Below are 14,505 nucleotides of genomic sequence, written 5' to 3'. Positions count from 1 at the left end.
ATTGTCTCTTGTTCTTAAAAGCAATGGGAAGAAAATAAGATTTGAGCTAGAAGATCACAGCTCAAAATCCAAATAAAGTATGTGGCCCTAATATGCTTACAGTAGTTAACTTTTCCTGATAATGATATAATTGTTGACAGCACCATCTTTAAAAATAAAAATAACATAGTGATCCTTCAGATTTGTTGAATGCTTTCCTGTTTACAAGTTTGTACTATAAACATTATGTCTTTTAAATGATACACTAGCTTTCTGAAGGTAGCTTATATTGGCAACACTTTTCAGATGTGGAAACTGTGAAGACAATGTTGGTGATGTGGAAACAACATAAACTTCGGAGTCTTTCAGACCCGGATTTGAATGTCAGACTGCTTTTTATTCAGAGTAACTTCAGAGCATTATTTCTCACCTTAATTTTTTTCAGGTCTCTTAGTGTCTGTATGTCCTCCTCACTCCTGTTCGTTGTTCATTCAGTGATTTTTGCACCTTCCTTCACTGTTAATCTGTAGACAAATAGTTCTCCTGACTCTGAGACCTATGTTAATTCCATTCTACCATCCTGCCAGCCCACTCAATTCCTATTGAGCAATGCTAGTTGAAAGTTGTGGTGGGATTAAATGTTGCAATGTGTATTCAAATAAGGTTGAAGTATCTATGCATTCTACTTACATATGGTTGAGGTATATTCAAGGAAGGCTGTAGCCATTAAAATCTCAGGGAACAATTTTTCACCTCCTCAGGTGAAAGGGTCTTCAGGCCTTTGTGTTCTGGAAGGTTCATTTATAGCCATTTCCCAAATAACATTGAGACTGATGAGTCTAGAGTCTAGCTCAAATGGCAATGGGCTGGAAGACTAGTTTAGTTTTTACTAATGTGGAACATAGAACAAAATTATGTCCTTGTTTCAGCCTGCTCATCTGTGAAGTAGAGCCTATCATATCCAGTCTCCCTTGCCTTTAGGTTTGAGTTACCTTCTTTGGTCAAGGTAAGTAAATGCCTATGATGTTTTGCTGTGCACAAGATAAAGCTACAACAAAGCTACAACCCGTCTTTTCTCTGTAGAAGACTGCAAAAAGCGAAAGAGACCCAGGCAAAAATCTCGGAATGACTTTTGGAACAGACAGCCTCCCCAGAATCAGAAGTCAAAGGAATTTAAAACATAGGGAGGCCCAGGGTCGCTACTGACATAAAAGAAAGCTGTTTTCATTATAGGTTTACTTTTACATTTTCTCTCTCTTTCCATTCCCACCTGCCTCTCCACCTTTACACAGGGCTTATGGGACCTCCTCCACAAAAGAGCAGTTGCAATAACCCACATCATCCTCCACGCCTGGCTGTCCATCAAGAGGCGAAAAGCAGCCCTATATAGGTTCTATCCTTGGATAGTTCCGGTTGGAAAGTTTAAAATATGCAAAGGCAACTTGGAAAAGTAAGCGGCTGCATACAACACAAACCTTTGCAAAGCTCTGCACAAAATTGAGGGCCTATGTGTACATGGCAAGTGTTTTTAGTGTTTGCGTGTTTACCTGCTTGTCTGGGTGGTTTTGCCTTTGCAAGTCTGGATGAGAAATGCATGGTTAAAGGCAATTCCAGACAGGAAGAAAGGCAGAGAAGAGGGTAGAAATGACCTCTGATTCTTGGGGCTGAGGGTTCCTAGAGCAAATGGCACAATGCCACGAGGCCCGATCTATCCCTATGACGGAATCTAAGGTTTCAGCTAGTATCTGCTGGCTTGGTCATGGCTTGCTCCTCAGTTTGTAGGAGACTCTCCCGTCTGCACGCTCTTATCAGTCCTGAAAAGAACCCCTGGCAGCCATTAGGAGCAGGTACTCCTATCGTCCTTTTCCTCCCTCCTCCTCTACACCCTGTTGGTTTTTTAGATTGGGCTTTGGAACCAAATTTGGTGAGTGCTGGCCTCCAGGAAATCTGGATCTCTGGCGCTTAAAGCTTGGTTTAGCAAAGCAGGAGCTATTCAGGAAGCAGGGGTCCTCCAGGGCTACAGCTAGCCTCTCCTGCCCTCGCCCACGCTGCGCCAGCACTTGTTTCTCCAAAGCCACTAAGCAGGCGTTAGCGCGCGATGAGGGGAGGGGAGAAAAAGAAAGAGGAGGGGAGGGAAAAGGAGGTGGGAAGGCAAGGAGGCCGGCCCGGCGGGGGCGGGACCCGACTCGCAAACTGTTGCATTTGCTCTCCACCTCCCAGCGCCCCCTCCGAGATCCCGGGGAGCCAGCTTGCTGGGAGAGCGGGACGGTCCGGAGCAAGCCCAGAGGCAGAGGAGGCGACAGAGGGAAAAACGGCCGAGCTAGCCGCTCCAGTGCTGTACAGGAGCCGAAGGGACGCACCACGACAGCCCCAGCCCGGCTCCAGCGACAGCCAACGCCTTTTGCAGCGCGGCGACTTCGAAGCCGCCGCCCCGGAGCTGCCCTTTCCTCTTCGGTGAAGTTTTTAAAAGCTGCTAAAGACTCGGAGGAAGCAAGGAAAGTGCCTGGTAGGACTGACGGCTGCCTTTGTCCTCCTCCTCTCCACCCCGCCTCCCCCCCCCCCGCCCCCCCCCCCCCCCGCCCCGCGTCTTCTCTCCCGCAGCTGCCTCAGTCGGCTACTCTCCGCCAACCCCCCTCACTGCCCCTCTCCCCACCCTCCCTCCCCCGTCGGCCCAGCGCTGCCAGCCCGAGTTTGCAGAGAGGTAACTCCCTTTGGCTGCGAGCGGGCAAGCTAGCTGCACATTGCAAAGAAGGCTCTTAGGAGCCAGGCGACTGGGGAGCGGCTTCAGCACTGCAGCCACGACCTGCCTGGTTAGGCTGCACGCGGAGAGAACCCTTCGTTTCCCCCCACTCTCTCTCTACTTCCTCCTGCTTTCCCCAGCCCGAGTGCGGAGCCAGAGATCAAAAGATGAAAAGACAGTCAGGGCTTCAGTAGCCAAAAAATAAAACAAACAAAAACAAAACAAAACAAAACAAAAAAACGAAATAAAAGAAAAAGATAATAACTCAGTTCTTATTTGCACCTACTTCAGTGGACACTGAATTTGGAAGGTGGAGGATTTTGTTTTTTCTTTTAAGATTCGGGCATCTTTTGAATCTACCCTTCAAGTGTTAAGAGACAGACTGTGAGTCTAGCAGGGCAGATCTTGTCCACCGTGTGTCTTCTTCTGCAGGAGACTTTGAGGCTGTCAGAGCGCTTATTGCGTGGTTGCTCCCGCAAGTTTCCTTCTCTGGAGCTTCCCGCAGGTGGGCAGCTAGCTGCAGCGACTACCGCATCATCACAGCCTGTTGAACTCTTCTGAGCAAGAGAAGGGGAGGCGGGGTAAGGGAAGTAGGTGGAAGATTCAGCCAAGCTCAAGGATGGAGGTGCAGTTAGGGCTGGGGAGGGTCTACCCTCGGCAGCCCTCCAAGACCTACCGAGGAGCTTTCCAGAATCTGTTCCAGAGCGTGCGCGAAGTGATCCAGAACCCGGGCCCCAGGCACCCAGAGGCCGCGAGCGCAGCACCTCCCGGCGCCAGTTTGCAGCAGCAGCAGCAGCAGCAGCAGCAGCAGCAGCAAGAAACTAGCCCCCGGCAGCAGCAGCAGCAGCAGGGTGAGGATGGTTCTCCCCAAGCCCATCGTAGAGGCCCCACAGGCTACCTGGTCCTGGATGAGGAACAGCAGCCTTCACAGCCTCAGTCAGCCCCGGAGTGCCACCCCGAGAGAGGTTGCGTCCCAGAGCCTGGAGCCGCCGTGGCCGCCGGCAAGGGGCTGCCGCAGCAGCTGCCAGCACCTCCGGACGAGGATGACTCAGCTGCCCCATCCACGTTGTCTCTGCTGGGCCCCACTTTCCCCGGCTTAAGCAGCTGCTCCGCCGACCTTAAAGACATCCTGAGCGAGGCCAGCACCATGCAACTCCTTCAGCAACAGCAGCAGGAAGCAGTATCCGAAGGCAGCAGCAGCGGGAGAGCGAGGGAGGCCTCGGGGGCTCCCACTTCCTCCAAGGACAATTACTTAGGGGGCACTTCGACCATTTCTGACAGCGCCAAGGAGCTGTGTAAGGCAGTGTCGGTGTCCATGGGCTTGGGTGTGGAGGCGTTGGAGCATCTGAGTCCAGGGGAACAGCTTCGAGGGGATTGCATGTACGCCCCAGTTTTGGGAGTTCCACCCGCTGTGCGTCCCACTCCGTGTGCCCCATTGGCCGAATGCAAAGGTTCTCTGCTAGACGACAGCGCAGGCAAGAGCACTGAAGATACTGCTGAGTATTCCCCTTTCAAGGGAGGTTACACCAAAGGGCTAGAAGGCGAGAGCCTAGGCTGCTCTGGCAGCGCTGCAGCAGGGAGCTCCGGGACACTTGAACTGCCGTCCACCCTGTCTCTCTACAAGTCCGGAGCACTGGACGAGGCAGCTGCGTACCAGAGTCGCGACTACTACAACTTTCCACTGGCTCTGGCGGGGCCGCCGCCCCCTCCACCGCCTCCCCATCCCCACGCTCGCATCAAGCTGGAGAACCCCCTGGACTATGGCAGCGCCTGGGCGGCTGCGGCGGCGCAGTGCCGCTATGGGGACCTGGCGAGCCTGCATGGCGCGGGTGCAGCGGGACCCGGCTCTGGGTCACCCTCAGCGGCCGCTTCCTCATCCTGGCACACTCTCTTCACAGCCGAAGAAGGCCAGTTGTATGGACCGTGTGGTGGTGGGGGCGGCGGCGGTGGCGGCGGCGGCGGCGGCGCAGGCGAGGCGGGAGCTGTAGCCCCCTACGGCTACACTCGGCCACCTCAGGGGCTGGCGGGCCAGGAAGGCGACTTCACCGCACCTGATGTGTGGTACCCTGGCGGCATGGTGAGCAGAGTGCCCTATCCCAGTCCCACTTGTGTCAAAAGCGAGACGGGCCCCTGGATGGATAGCTACTCCGGACCTTACGGGGACATGCGGTAAGTTTCTCCTTCCAGAAATGTCGCCTTTCAGCCCAGGGCACAGAGTCGCTCTGCATTCTGGGGTGTCTAGTGGCTCCTACCTGCGCGAACACTCAGACTGCCCCTGGGAGAGCTCAGCAGGGTAAACCTAGAGCTCTCCCGTGGACTCCCGGCCTGCCAGAGGTTTAACCTGAGCTCTCCTAATTTCTGTTGCGTGTCCTGGGTGCTGATTCCTGCCCTCCCAGATTCTTCAACTCCCCCAACGGCCCCAAATTCTCGCTACCTCCTGGTACCCGAGTCCCAAACTTAAATCCTGTTGTACGGGCCACCTTCAGAGACAAAGCTCATAAGCCCTCCACTCTTCCTTTCCTCCTGTCCTCAAAGTCTGAGAACCTCAATCAGAAATTTGGGCAATTTCTTCTCTTCGGGTCTGTTAGGACTTCCCTTTCAGCCTGTGCAGATTAGAGTCAAAAAGACTGGCCCAAGAGCTTCTCAGCGGGTCTCCTCCAAAGAGGTAAAATGAAATTCTCGGTTAGGGAAAGAAAGTGGTCTCCGGGTGCTGAGGTCTGCAATGTGAAGGAGTGAACTTCTTTCCCGGAAGCAACTGGGGACTTGCTCCAGGGCTGGAGGTCAGTAGAGATAATCTGAACCGTCATGTTTAGAGTAGGCAGAGGGGCAACTTTCTTGGTAAAGACTCCACAGGATTTGCATTCACAGTTTCTCAACGTTGGTTGACTATGTTCAAAGTAGTTGCTTGGGTCGGTTTTCTCTTATAAAGTGTTTATTTTCTCTGTGGATTTTAACAGATCCACAACCCCCTACTTCAGGTTTGCATCAGATCTATAAAGAGGAGAATATTCTTTTAATGTACAATTTAATTAGGCTTGAGTCTGACTTACGAAAGTGTTGGAAAACATATTTTTGTGAAACATTTCCTGCTATTTCAGTGTGCCCCAAAATCTCCACTGGGGAGGGAGGAGTGAGGTTTTTTTTATTATATTCCTTCATTTTTAGGACATGTTGGCATTTTAGAATACATGCTGTTAGCTCTAACAAATTGAGTAAGAACTCTTAGTGACCTATGAGCCATAATCTTACCCCAGAGTTTTAATTAGCATATGAGAAAAGTGGCAGGCAATTGCATCGTGCTTATTAAAAATTATTCCTCACCGCAATTGTTGAGCTTCTTGGAGACCATGCTGAAGATTTTCTCCCCCAGCAAATTAAGATATTAGTTTATCTAGTGAGGGAGGACATACTGAATTGGGGAATTCACTCCTCAGGTAGACCAGGTGCTGATGTCCCTGTGGACTTATGTCTTATTCTTTGTTTCTATGGCTGTTTTCTTTTATCTGTGACTTCTCCAAAATTTCTTTGTTAGCCTTAACATCTTCGTTTGGGGACTTAAATCCAGCAATTTGCCTTCTTTCATTGATGCTTTCCTTGTTACAAGGTAGAGATAGCATGCTATTAGTGAAGAAAGAAAGAGGAGGGTAGGATTTCATATTATTTTGTGGGCTGTTGAAGAAACAGCTTCTTACCAGGCTTTACATTCCATTAGGTTTTTAATGTTTGGCTTACAAGATTTTGAAAGGGTTCATTTGATATCGTCAAAGTATTTTCCAGTTAATTTAGACTCTTTATTTTTGTAATGGGTTTATCCTATGGGACAAAAAAAAGTATTCTTCATTTTATAAGAATAAATTTTCTTGGCAGGGTTAATTTTTTTTCTAAGCCTGTCACTAGACGGTGGAGCCCTTCTTCTACTGTAAACTTTTCTTGGGGGAAAATGTCTAAGGTGCATTTTGACCTGCCATGATACTAAACCCAGACTCTGGAACCTTCCATCTTCTGCATGCCTCCCCCACAACTTACTTACTTAGCAGGGAAAAAACTGATGGTTCCACATATTTGTTAAAAAATGTGTGCCTTCAAAGGCAAAACCAAAATTTTTAGGGAATAACTATAGAAAGCAAAAGTTACTCCCATCAGGTAGACAATGAGCTTGGTGATTTTATTTCAGGTCTTAATGAAAAAAGCTTCTTTATGAGGAAGATTATCATATCTTGGTGCCTCCTTGACAGTCTGCTTAAATTAATGACATAAACTAATGAGAATTTAGCAGCTCCTGCAGAAAGTACAAGACTTTTTTTTCTGGTTTTTGATTGCTGCACTGATTATGAGGAGTCTAGTTAAAAGGAAAACTGGTGTTCCTGTCTCGTAAGTTGACGAAGACTTTCCATTTCTAGGATAGAGAAAATCCTTAAGTCAGTTTATTGAAAATTAATCAATTTAATCAGAATGCAATCAATTCCAATCCAAAAGTTGATATTTTCTTACTTTCTCTTTTTTTCCCCTCACTTTGTAGGGGTGCAATTTGGTGAAAGGCAAGAGATTTCTTAAGCCAAATCAAGAGTGTCTTCCCTTTCTGTATTGCATGCATTATGTGCCAATTTTTAGCTAAAAATCTCAAAATTGTGCAGGCTTCCAGTGACCTGTTGGGTTCCTCCCTTTTCCATTCATGTGTGTGTTTATGCACATTAGTTAATTTTGTGAAGGGATTTTTTTAAACCTTAGTAACATCTGCACTCACTCTGTGTTCTTACACATTTACAATGTTTCTGCTGAGAGGATGGGAGATGCAAAGGTGGTCTCTTTTACTTAATTTAGCATGTAATTTAAACAGAAGGAAAAATAAAAAGTGATGGGACTTGTGTGCAACCCTGATGATATTTTGTGGAGTTGTCTGTCTTCTCTCTGAGATCAAACAGGACTACAACTTTGTTAATTGACCACTGGCTCCCTTGGCAGAAGTAGGGCTCCTTAGATTCCAGCAGGCAGCACAATAATATGACAAAAATTTATTCTTGGGAGTTGGGTTCTAAGAGAGTCTGCATGCCAGAATTAGAGTTTGGGGTTTAGAGAAATTATCCAGATGCAAAAAGAACATTTTAATTTTTCTCTTGGTAATTTGTTCTGGTCTCCATAGTAGGTAGTACTTTAGCAGTGCTTTGATATTGACAAGTCTTGTTCCCTTTTTCTATTAGATTTTTCAAAATAAGGCATTTTATTAATTCCTCTTTCCTTCTCCTCTCAGTTATCAAGCATTTTTATGACTATCTTACAAGGGACAGTTTGTCTTGTAAAGCAGAATTTTCCTTTGAAACCAAGACAGACTATTTCTCCCCATAGGCTTCAAGAACCAATATTTTGGCAAGAAGCATCTTTTCCTTCTGGTCAGCAAATAGGTAGTGAGTTCTGTCTGGATCCCAACAATCAACACCTGAGGACCAAATAGCCACACTGGGTGGCACCCCATCTGGAAGTATACACAGGATGTAGCCCTCTTTCTTGTCCACAGCTCAAGTCAGCCAAAGATTAACACTGGTGAGAGATATTTTCGAAGAAGTTTGCAGGCTTCCAATTGCAGGGTCGTTTTGGGGTGCTTTCTTGCCTGTGCTAATTTTATCTCATCAGGCTTCCATTCTTTGAGCTGTAAACTTTGAAATAATATATTAGATTCGCTGGTACGTTTAATTTTCTTTGTCAAGTGTTTTTCATTCCAATAGTAATTTTTCATCTGGTGTACATATATGCATTTAAAACAAAAAATTCTTTGGTCTCCTTTCGCGTACATGCACTGTGGCTTGTACATGTGCAAGCCACTTGGTGGGATTATGTGAATTGGGGTTAGAAATGTGGACAATTTTATTATGATTATTTTTAATGGTGATATCAAGATCACCAGTTTCATTCAGAACCTTGCATAAGCAGGGAGCAGAATGTGGACTGGGTGTGGCAAAGCAAGGGCTTATTTTATAGCCAAACCTGAAATCACAACTCTGAAATATAAAAAAAAAGCAAACAAAAAAATCAAGTTTTGTGAGCTTGGTCAGAGAAGGAAAAGAAAATCTCTCCCCACCCCCCACCTCCACCATTTTCTCTTTGTCTGCAGCTTCCTCAAGTGCTGCCTGTCCCCGATTTTCTTTTATTCCACTCCTTTCATGTTTTTGACATTGAAATACAGACTCTTCTTTCCACTTCTCAGGGCATTTTTCTCATTACACCTGTGGCATGCTCCTAAATAATTTCTTAAAAAAAAAAAAATCTGTAAAGTAGCTGATTAGATCAACCCCAGCATCTCTCCCTTAAGACCTAGATGACATGAGGGGATTGCAAAATGAATAGCTGGGTTTTTTTTTTACCTTGAGGTTAAAGCCTGGTTCAACAGTTGCTGAGGGAGTTAACTAGATGGCTTGAGGACTTGGCAATTTCATAAAGTATTTTGTCTTATGCTGTCTCTGTCTCTGTCTTGATCTCTGTCTCTCTCTGTGTACTGTAATGTTGGCCACCTTCTCTCAGAACCTGAGACATAGCTCTGAGACCCTTCCCAGGTCAGTTCGGTTCAGACCTCGGTAGCCTGGTCACAAGCAGTACCTAATATGCATATGAGGGTGCGTGCTGTAAGTGTCCCGCTGGGCTAATCTGCTTAAGCTACATAAAAATTAATCATTTGAAAACAAAGAAAGATATTAAAGAAATTATTCTACCTCCGACTTCCCATATCAGCATTCCATCAAGTTCTGGGATGTTAAATTCAGAGAAAGTTAACCTCATCTTAAACACAAAGTTGACTTTTAAACAAAATTGCTTATAAAGTTCTGTACAGTTACCAGCATTGGTTGCCCTTTGTCATACGGAAGAGAATTATGAAATCTCATATTTACATAGCATTCTTAAAAAAAAAAAAAGACACAGTGTTTTCCAGTTTATTCACTGCATTCATGTTAGTTTGAGTAGGCCAGGAGGGGTGCTTAGTGATTACCCTTTTGCTAGGTAAAGAAGTAGAAAGATAGATTTTCTATGATGTTTGTTTACCATGTAGGGGAATCTCTCTAGAGCAACACTCCCAGGCTTTTTCTTCTTGAAATTTCCCACCTGACAAATACTTTAGATTGTTACTCCTAAGGACTTCTCTCAGTAGCTGCTACATAGAGACGATAGTCCATGAATTATTGCTTGCACACTCATGGGTGATGCCACACGCTCTCTCTCCTGGCAGTTCTTGCTGCCAACCTGCAGGCCACACCAGGACTGAAGGCAGCTCATCTAGATAAGTTTATAGCATTAAAGTGCTGGGTCACTTGAGAATGTTGTCAATTTAGGTTACTTAGTACCTAAGTGTTATTTTTTAAATAATAGCTTTATTGAGACGTAATTTACAATCCATACAATTCACTCTTCTAAAGTGTACAGTTCCATGCTTTTCAGTATATTCAGAGTTGTGCAACCATTATTGCAATCAATTTTAGAACATTTTAATCACCCCCAAAGGAAACGCTATACACCTTTGTGTTCAATGCCTTATGTTCCCTCAGTCCTTAGCAACCAATAATCTACTTCTATCTATGGATGTGCTTATTCTAATATTTTGTATGAATGAAATCATGTAATATGGGGTCTTTTGTGACTAGCTTCTTTCACACAGAATATGTTTTCAAGGTCATCCATGCTGAAGCATGTATCAGTACTTCGCTATTTTTTATAGCCTAATAATGTTCCACTGTATGACTATACCACATTTTATCTATCCGTTTATCAGGTGATGAGCATTAGGGTTGTTTCCACCTTTTGACTATTATGAATAATACTGCTGTGAACATTCATGTACAAGTTTATTGTGGACATTTTCAATTCTTTTGGATACATACATAGGATTGAAATCTCTGAGTCATATGGTACCTCTATGTTTATCCTTTGAAGAACTGTCAAACTGTTTTCGAAAGTGTCTGCACTGTTTTACAATCCCATCAGCAACGTATGAGGGGTCCATTTCTTCCACATCCTTGCAAACACTTGTAATTCTCTTTTTTATTACAGCTATATTAGTGGGTGTGAAGTGGTACCTCATTGTGGTTTTTATTTCTATTTCCCTAATAACGAATAATGTTCAGTATCTATTCATGTTCTTATTGGCCATTTGTATATCTTCTTTTCTGAGAAATATCTATTTGGATCCTTTGCCCATTTTTTAGTTGGGTTTTTTATTATTGAGTTTTAAGAGTTTTAAAAAATATATTCTGGATGCATGTCCTTTAATAGATTGTGATTTGTGGATATTTTTTCACATTCTGTGGGTTGTCTTTTTTACTTTCCTTTTTCTCTTTTTGTGTTCTTAATGGTATCTAGATTGAAGTACAAAAAAAGTTTTTAAGTTTGATGAAGTCCAATTCATCTATTTTTTTTCTGTTTTGGCTTATGATTTTGGCATCATATCTAAGAAGGCTTTGCCTAATCCAAGATTACAAAGATTTACACGTATGTTTCCTTCTAAGAGTTTTATAGTTTTCGCTGTTTACACTTAGGTCTTTCATCAGTTTTGATGTAATGTTTATCTATGATTGAGGTAAGGGTCCGACTTCATTCTTTTACACATAGATACTCATTTCTTACAATATTCTTGTTGATTTTTTCCTCACTTAACTGTCTTGGCACCCTTTGTGTAAAATCAGTTGACTGTAAATGTGAGGGTTTATTTGTGGACTCTCAACTGTATTCAGTTGATCTAGATGTTTATTCCTATGCCAGTACCACATTATCTTGATTATTGTAGGTTTTTAGCAAGTTTTGAAATTAGGAATTTTGAGCTCTTTGACTTTGGTCTTGTTTTTCAAGGTTGTTTTGGCTCTTGTGGGTCCCTTGAGTTTTCATATGAATTGGGATAAGCTTGTCAATTTCTACAAAGAAGTCAGCTGGGATTCTCACAGGAACTATATTACATCTGTAAATCAATTTGGGGAGCATTGCCATCTCAACAACGTTAAGTTTTTTCATCCATAAATATGAGATGTCTTCCCATTTATTTAGATCTTCCTTTTGTCAACAATTTTTTATTGTTTTCAGATGATAAGTTTTGCAGTTCTTTTTAAAATTTAGTCTTAAGTGATTTATTTTTTGATACTATTATAAATTGAACTGTTTTGTTGATTTTCTTTTCAGATTATTCACTGCCAATGTATGAAAACATAATTGTTTTGTGTATTGATCTTGCATCCTGCAACCTTGCTGAAAATACCTGAGTTTGAATACTTCTGGGACTTACGGGGAAGAGGGCTTCTGCTGTTTCACTGAACGTTAAAGCTTATTTCATTTCATCCTGTATGAAGGCTGCATACAAGTCTTCTGTATGAAGGGGACACTGTTGTCATTTTTACTCAGCTATAAATTTGAACTGGTAATCCCATCCCCTTTCAGGATGAATAGGAGAGTGTTTTTAAATGTTCATCTCTTTAGAGAACAGCGGGAAAGAAGTCTAATAAGGTTTGGGTCGTTTATAATCCCTTTTTTAGAATTTGGATTTGGGAACTATTAGCAAGGGAGTGAGTAATAATAATAATTTCTATATAGAAAACTAACATGTAGAGGTGACAAATGAAATCACTAGCTATATTTGGCTTATGTTTAGGTTTTTATAAGCAGCTAAAATCATAATTTTGTGTTTTTATCTCTTGTCCTTTGGACAAAGTAAATTCCAATACTCCTTCTGATGTGCATTTCTAGATAGGGAAAGGATTCCTTTACTCTCATATAATTTAAGCTTCTTTTTAGAGATGTACTCCATAGCTATGAAGCAAAGATAAAATTCATCTATGTAGAGATTGAACTTTGTCTTCATTAACACTCTAGGCTAAAGGTCATAGCTAATCAGCTACAACTGTCATGTCCTGATAATTGTGAGTTAACTGCAGGCCACCCAGCAAAAGGTTTAGTTATAATCTAATAGCTGTCTGTAGAGATTACCCTAATAAAGGGAATTTTTTTAAAAAGAATCTGGCCGGGCATAGTAGCTCACTCCTGTAATCCCAGCACTTTGGGAGGCCGAGGTGGGCGGATCATCTGAGGTCAGGAGTTCAAGACCAGCCTGGCCAACATGGTGAAACCCCATGTCTACTAAAAATACAAAAATTATCCAGGCGTTTTGGTGGGCACCCATAATCCCAGCTACTTGGGAGGCTGAGGCAGGAGGATCACTTGAGCCTAGGAGGCAGACGTTGCAGCGAGCCGAGATCATGCCACTGCACACCAGGATCTGTCAAAAAAAAAAAAAAAGACTCTATCAATCAACCACTTTTCATTAAGCACCTGCTATGTGTCCAGCATGTACTAGGAAGAGATAAGATAAAAGGGGACACAATTCAGACAGAATCTTCTTGAGGTAATTGCTTACAAGGAGCTTATAGCCACTAAAAACAAAAACAAACAGAAATCAAATAACCAAAACCCAAACAGAAATGCAGCACCATCATGCCATAATGCCTGTATGAGATCCTGGATTGTACGGTGTGGATTTTTTTAAATGTAGATATTTAAAAAAAAAAAAAAAAGAGAGAGAGAGAGAGAAATGAATCAATAGAGGCTGAAGTGGTCAACAATGTTACCTGTGGCTGCTTTTAATCCTTTGTGGCAGTAAGTAGGAGCATGTCTAAACTCAAGCAATAGATTAAAGATCCTGATGTATATTTTAAATAACAGAAGTTGGTACCTCTGGAAAGAATTAACTGGAGGCATGGGTTGAAATCTATTTCTGCTTATTAAATAGTGCACCCCAGTCAAGTTAGTTGCCAATTTTTTTTCAGTTTCTTTGGCTATATCATCGCACTTGTTGGGTACATGTTTTTGATGTCTTTATCTGAACAAGTCCGCAATAATATGAGTAATAAATTAGAACTGAAGGTGATTAATAGCTCTAAATTTGATATAAGATGCCCAGTGTGGTGGTCAGATCAAGAGTTGTTTTTCTGCCTTCTAAGTTTCCATTGATCCTGATGGATTGCACAAATAGAACAATTCGGGGAGTATGGGGGCACATGGCGATCTTATAAGAGCTTTGCTGTAATAGACAACGTAACATTCTGAAACGGCCTACCACCTAACATGGGCTCTGGTTCTCTGCAGGTTGAGTGAGTTCCTTGCTTGTGGAACTGTAGTCCCGCTATCTGGCCGCTAGGGGGACTGCAAGTGCCCCGTGGCAGGATTTCCCTGGGAATGGTGAGCCTCCATTGACGGTTTCAACACACAGCCAAGGCCCTATCGCAGGATAACTTCAACCAGAACTGCTTAGCACCAGACAATAAATAAGCTACTATGGTACTTACTGTTTCATTTGGGATGTTCTTTCTCGAAGTGTCAAGCATTTTTAAGTAATATTTTGACTTTTTAATACCTCTCTTTGCATATGGAGCAGGACACAGCAAATATATTCAAGTAGCACTGTCCAGTTTATAGAGAAGTTTCATATTCCATTATTGCATTTCATTCTTGTTTCTACCCTGTACAAGTAACTAGAGTTTGGAGTATTATAATAGTATTCATACTATTACAATACTTTTATTCCCATTATAAAAATTATGCTAAGAGTGGTTAAGTTACATGTTTACAATCAAACAGCATCAAAGTGACAGATCTGGGATTTCAGTCTCATTCTTTCTTCTCCAGATCATGTGTTCCCTGCTTTTATCTCACAGCTCTTTTTACCTTATAGATAGGAAACATGAGAGTCAGAGAGGCAAAAGAACCACAAGTGGTGTCAATACTAGAAATTTATGAAGTTCTTAAGGCTTCTAGGTTTGTTACCC

General features: G+C 43.2%; 1 protein-coding gene across 3 annotated transcripts in view; it reads left to right on the top strand.

Annotated features, from left to right (window-relative positions):
- The first annotated feature begins 2,953 nt into the window (after positions 1 to 2,953).
- AR (androgen receptor) overlaps positions 2,954 to 14,505 on the top strand; it is a 163,417-nt gene continuing 151,865 nt past the window's right edge. For all 3 annotated transcript variants that reach the window (XM_025372090.1, XM_025372092.1, XM_025372091.1), the window contains exon 1: positions 2,954 to 4,888. In XM_025372090.1, the coding sequence (XP_025227875.1) occupies positions 3,339 to 4,888 (1,550 nt within the window). In that variant the 5' untranslated portion in view covers positions 2,954 to 3,338. The remainder of the gene's footprint in view (positions 4,889 to 14,505) is intronic.

Source organism: Theropithecus gelada, chromosome X (assembly GCF_003255815.1).
Source record: "Theropithecus gelada isolate Dixy chromosome X, Tgel_1.0, whole genome shotgun sequence".
Lineage (NCBI taxonomy): Eukaryota > Metazoa > Chordata > Mammalia > Primates > Cercopithecidae > Theropithecus > Theropithecus gelada.
Note: the sequence above shows the minus strand (reverse complement) of the source record. Positions and strands in the feature narration are given on the sequence as shown.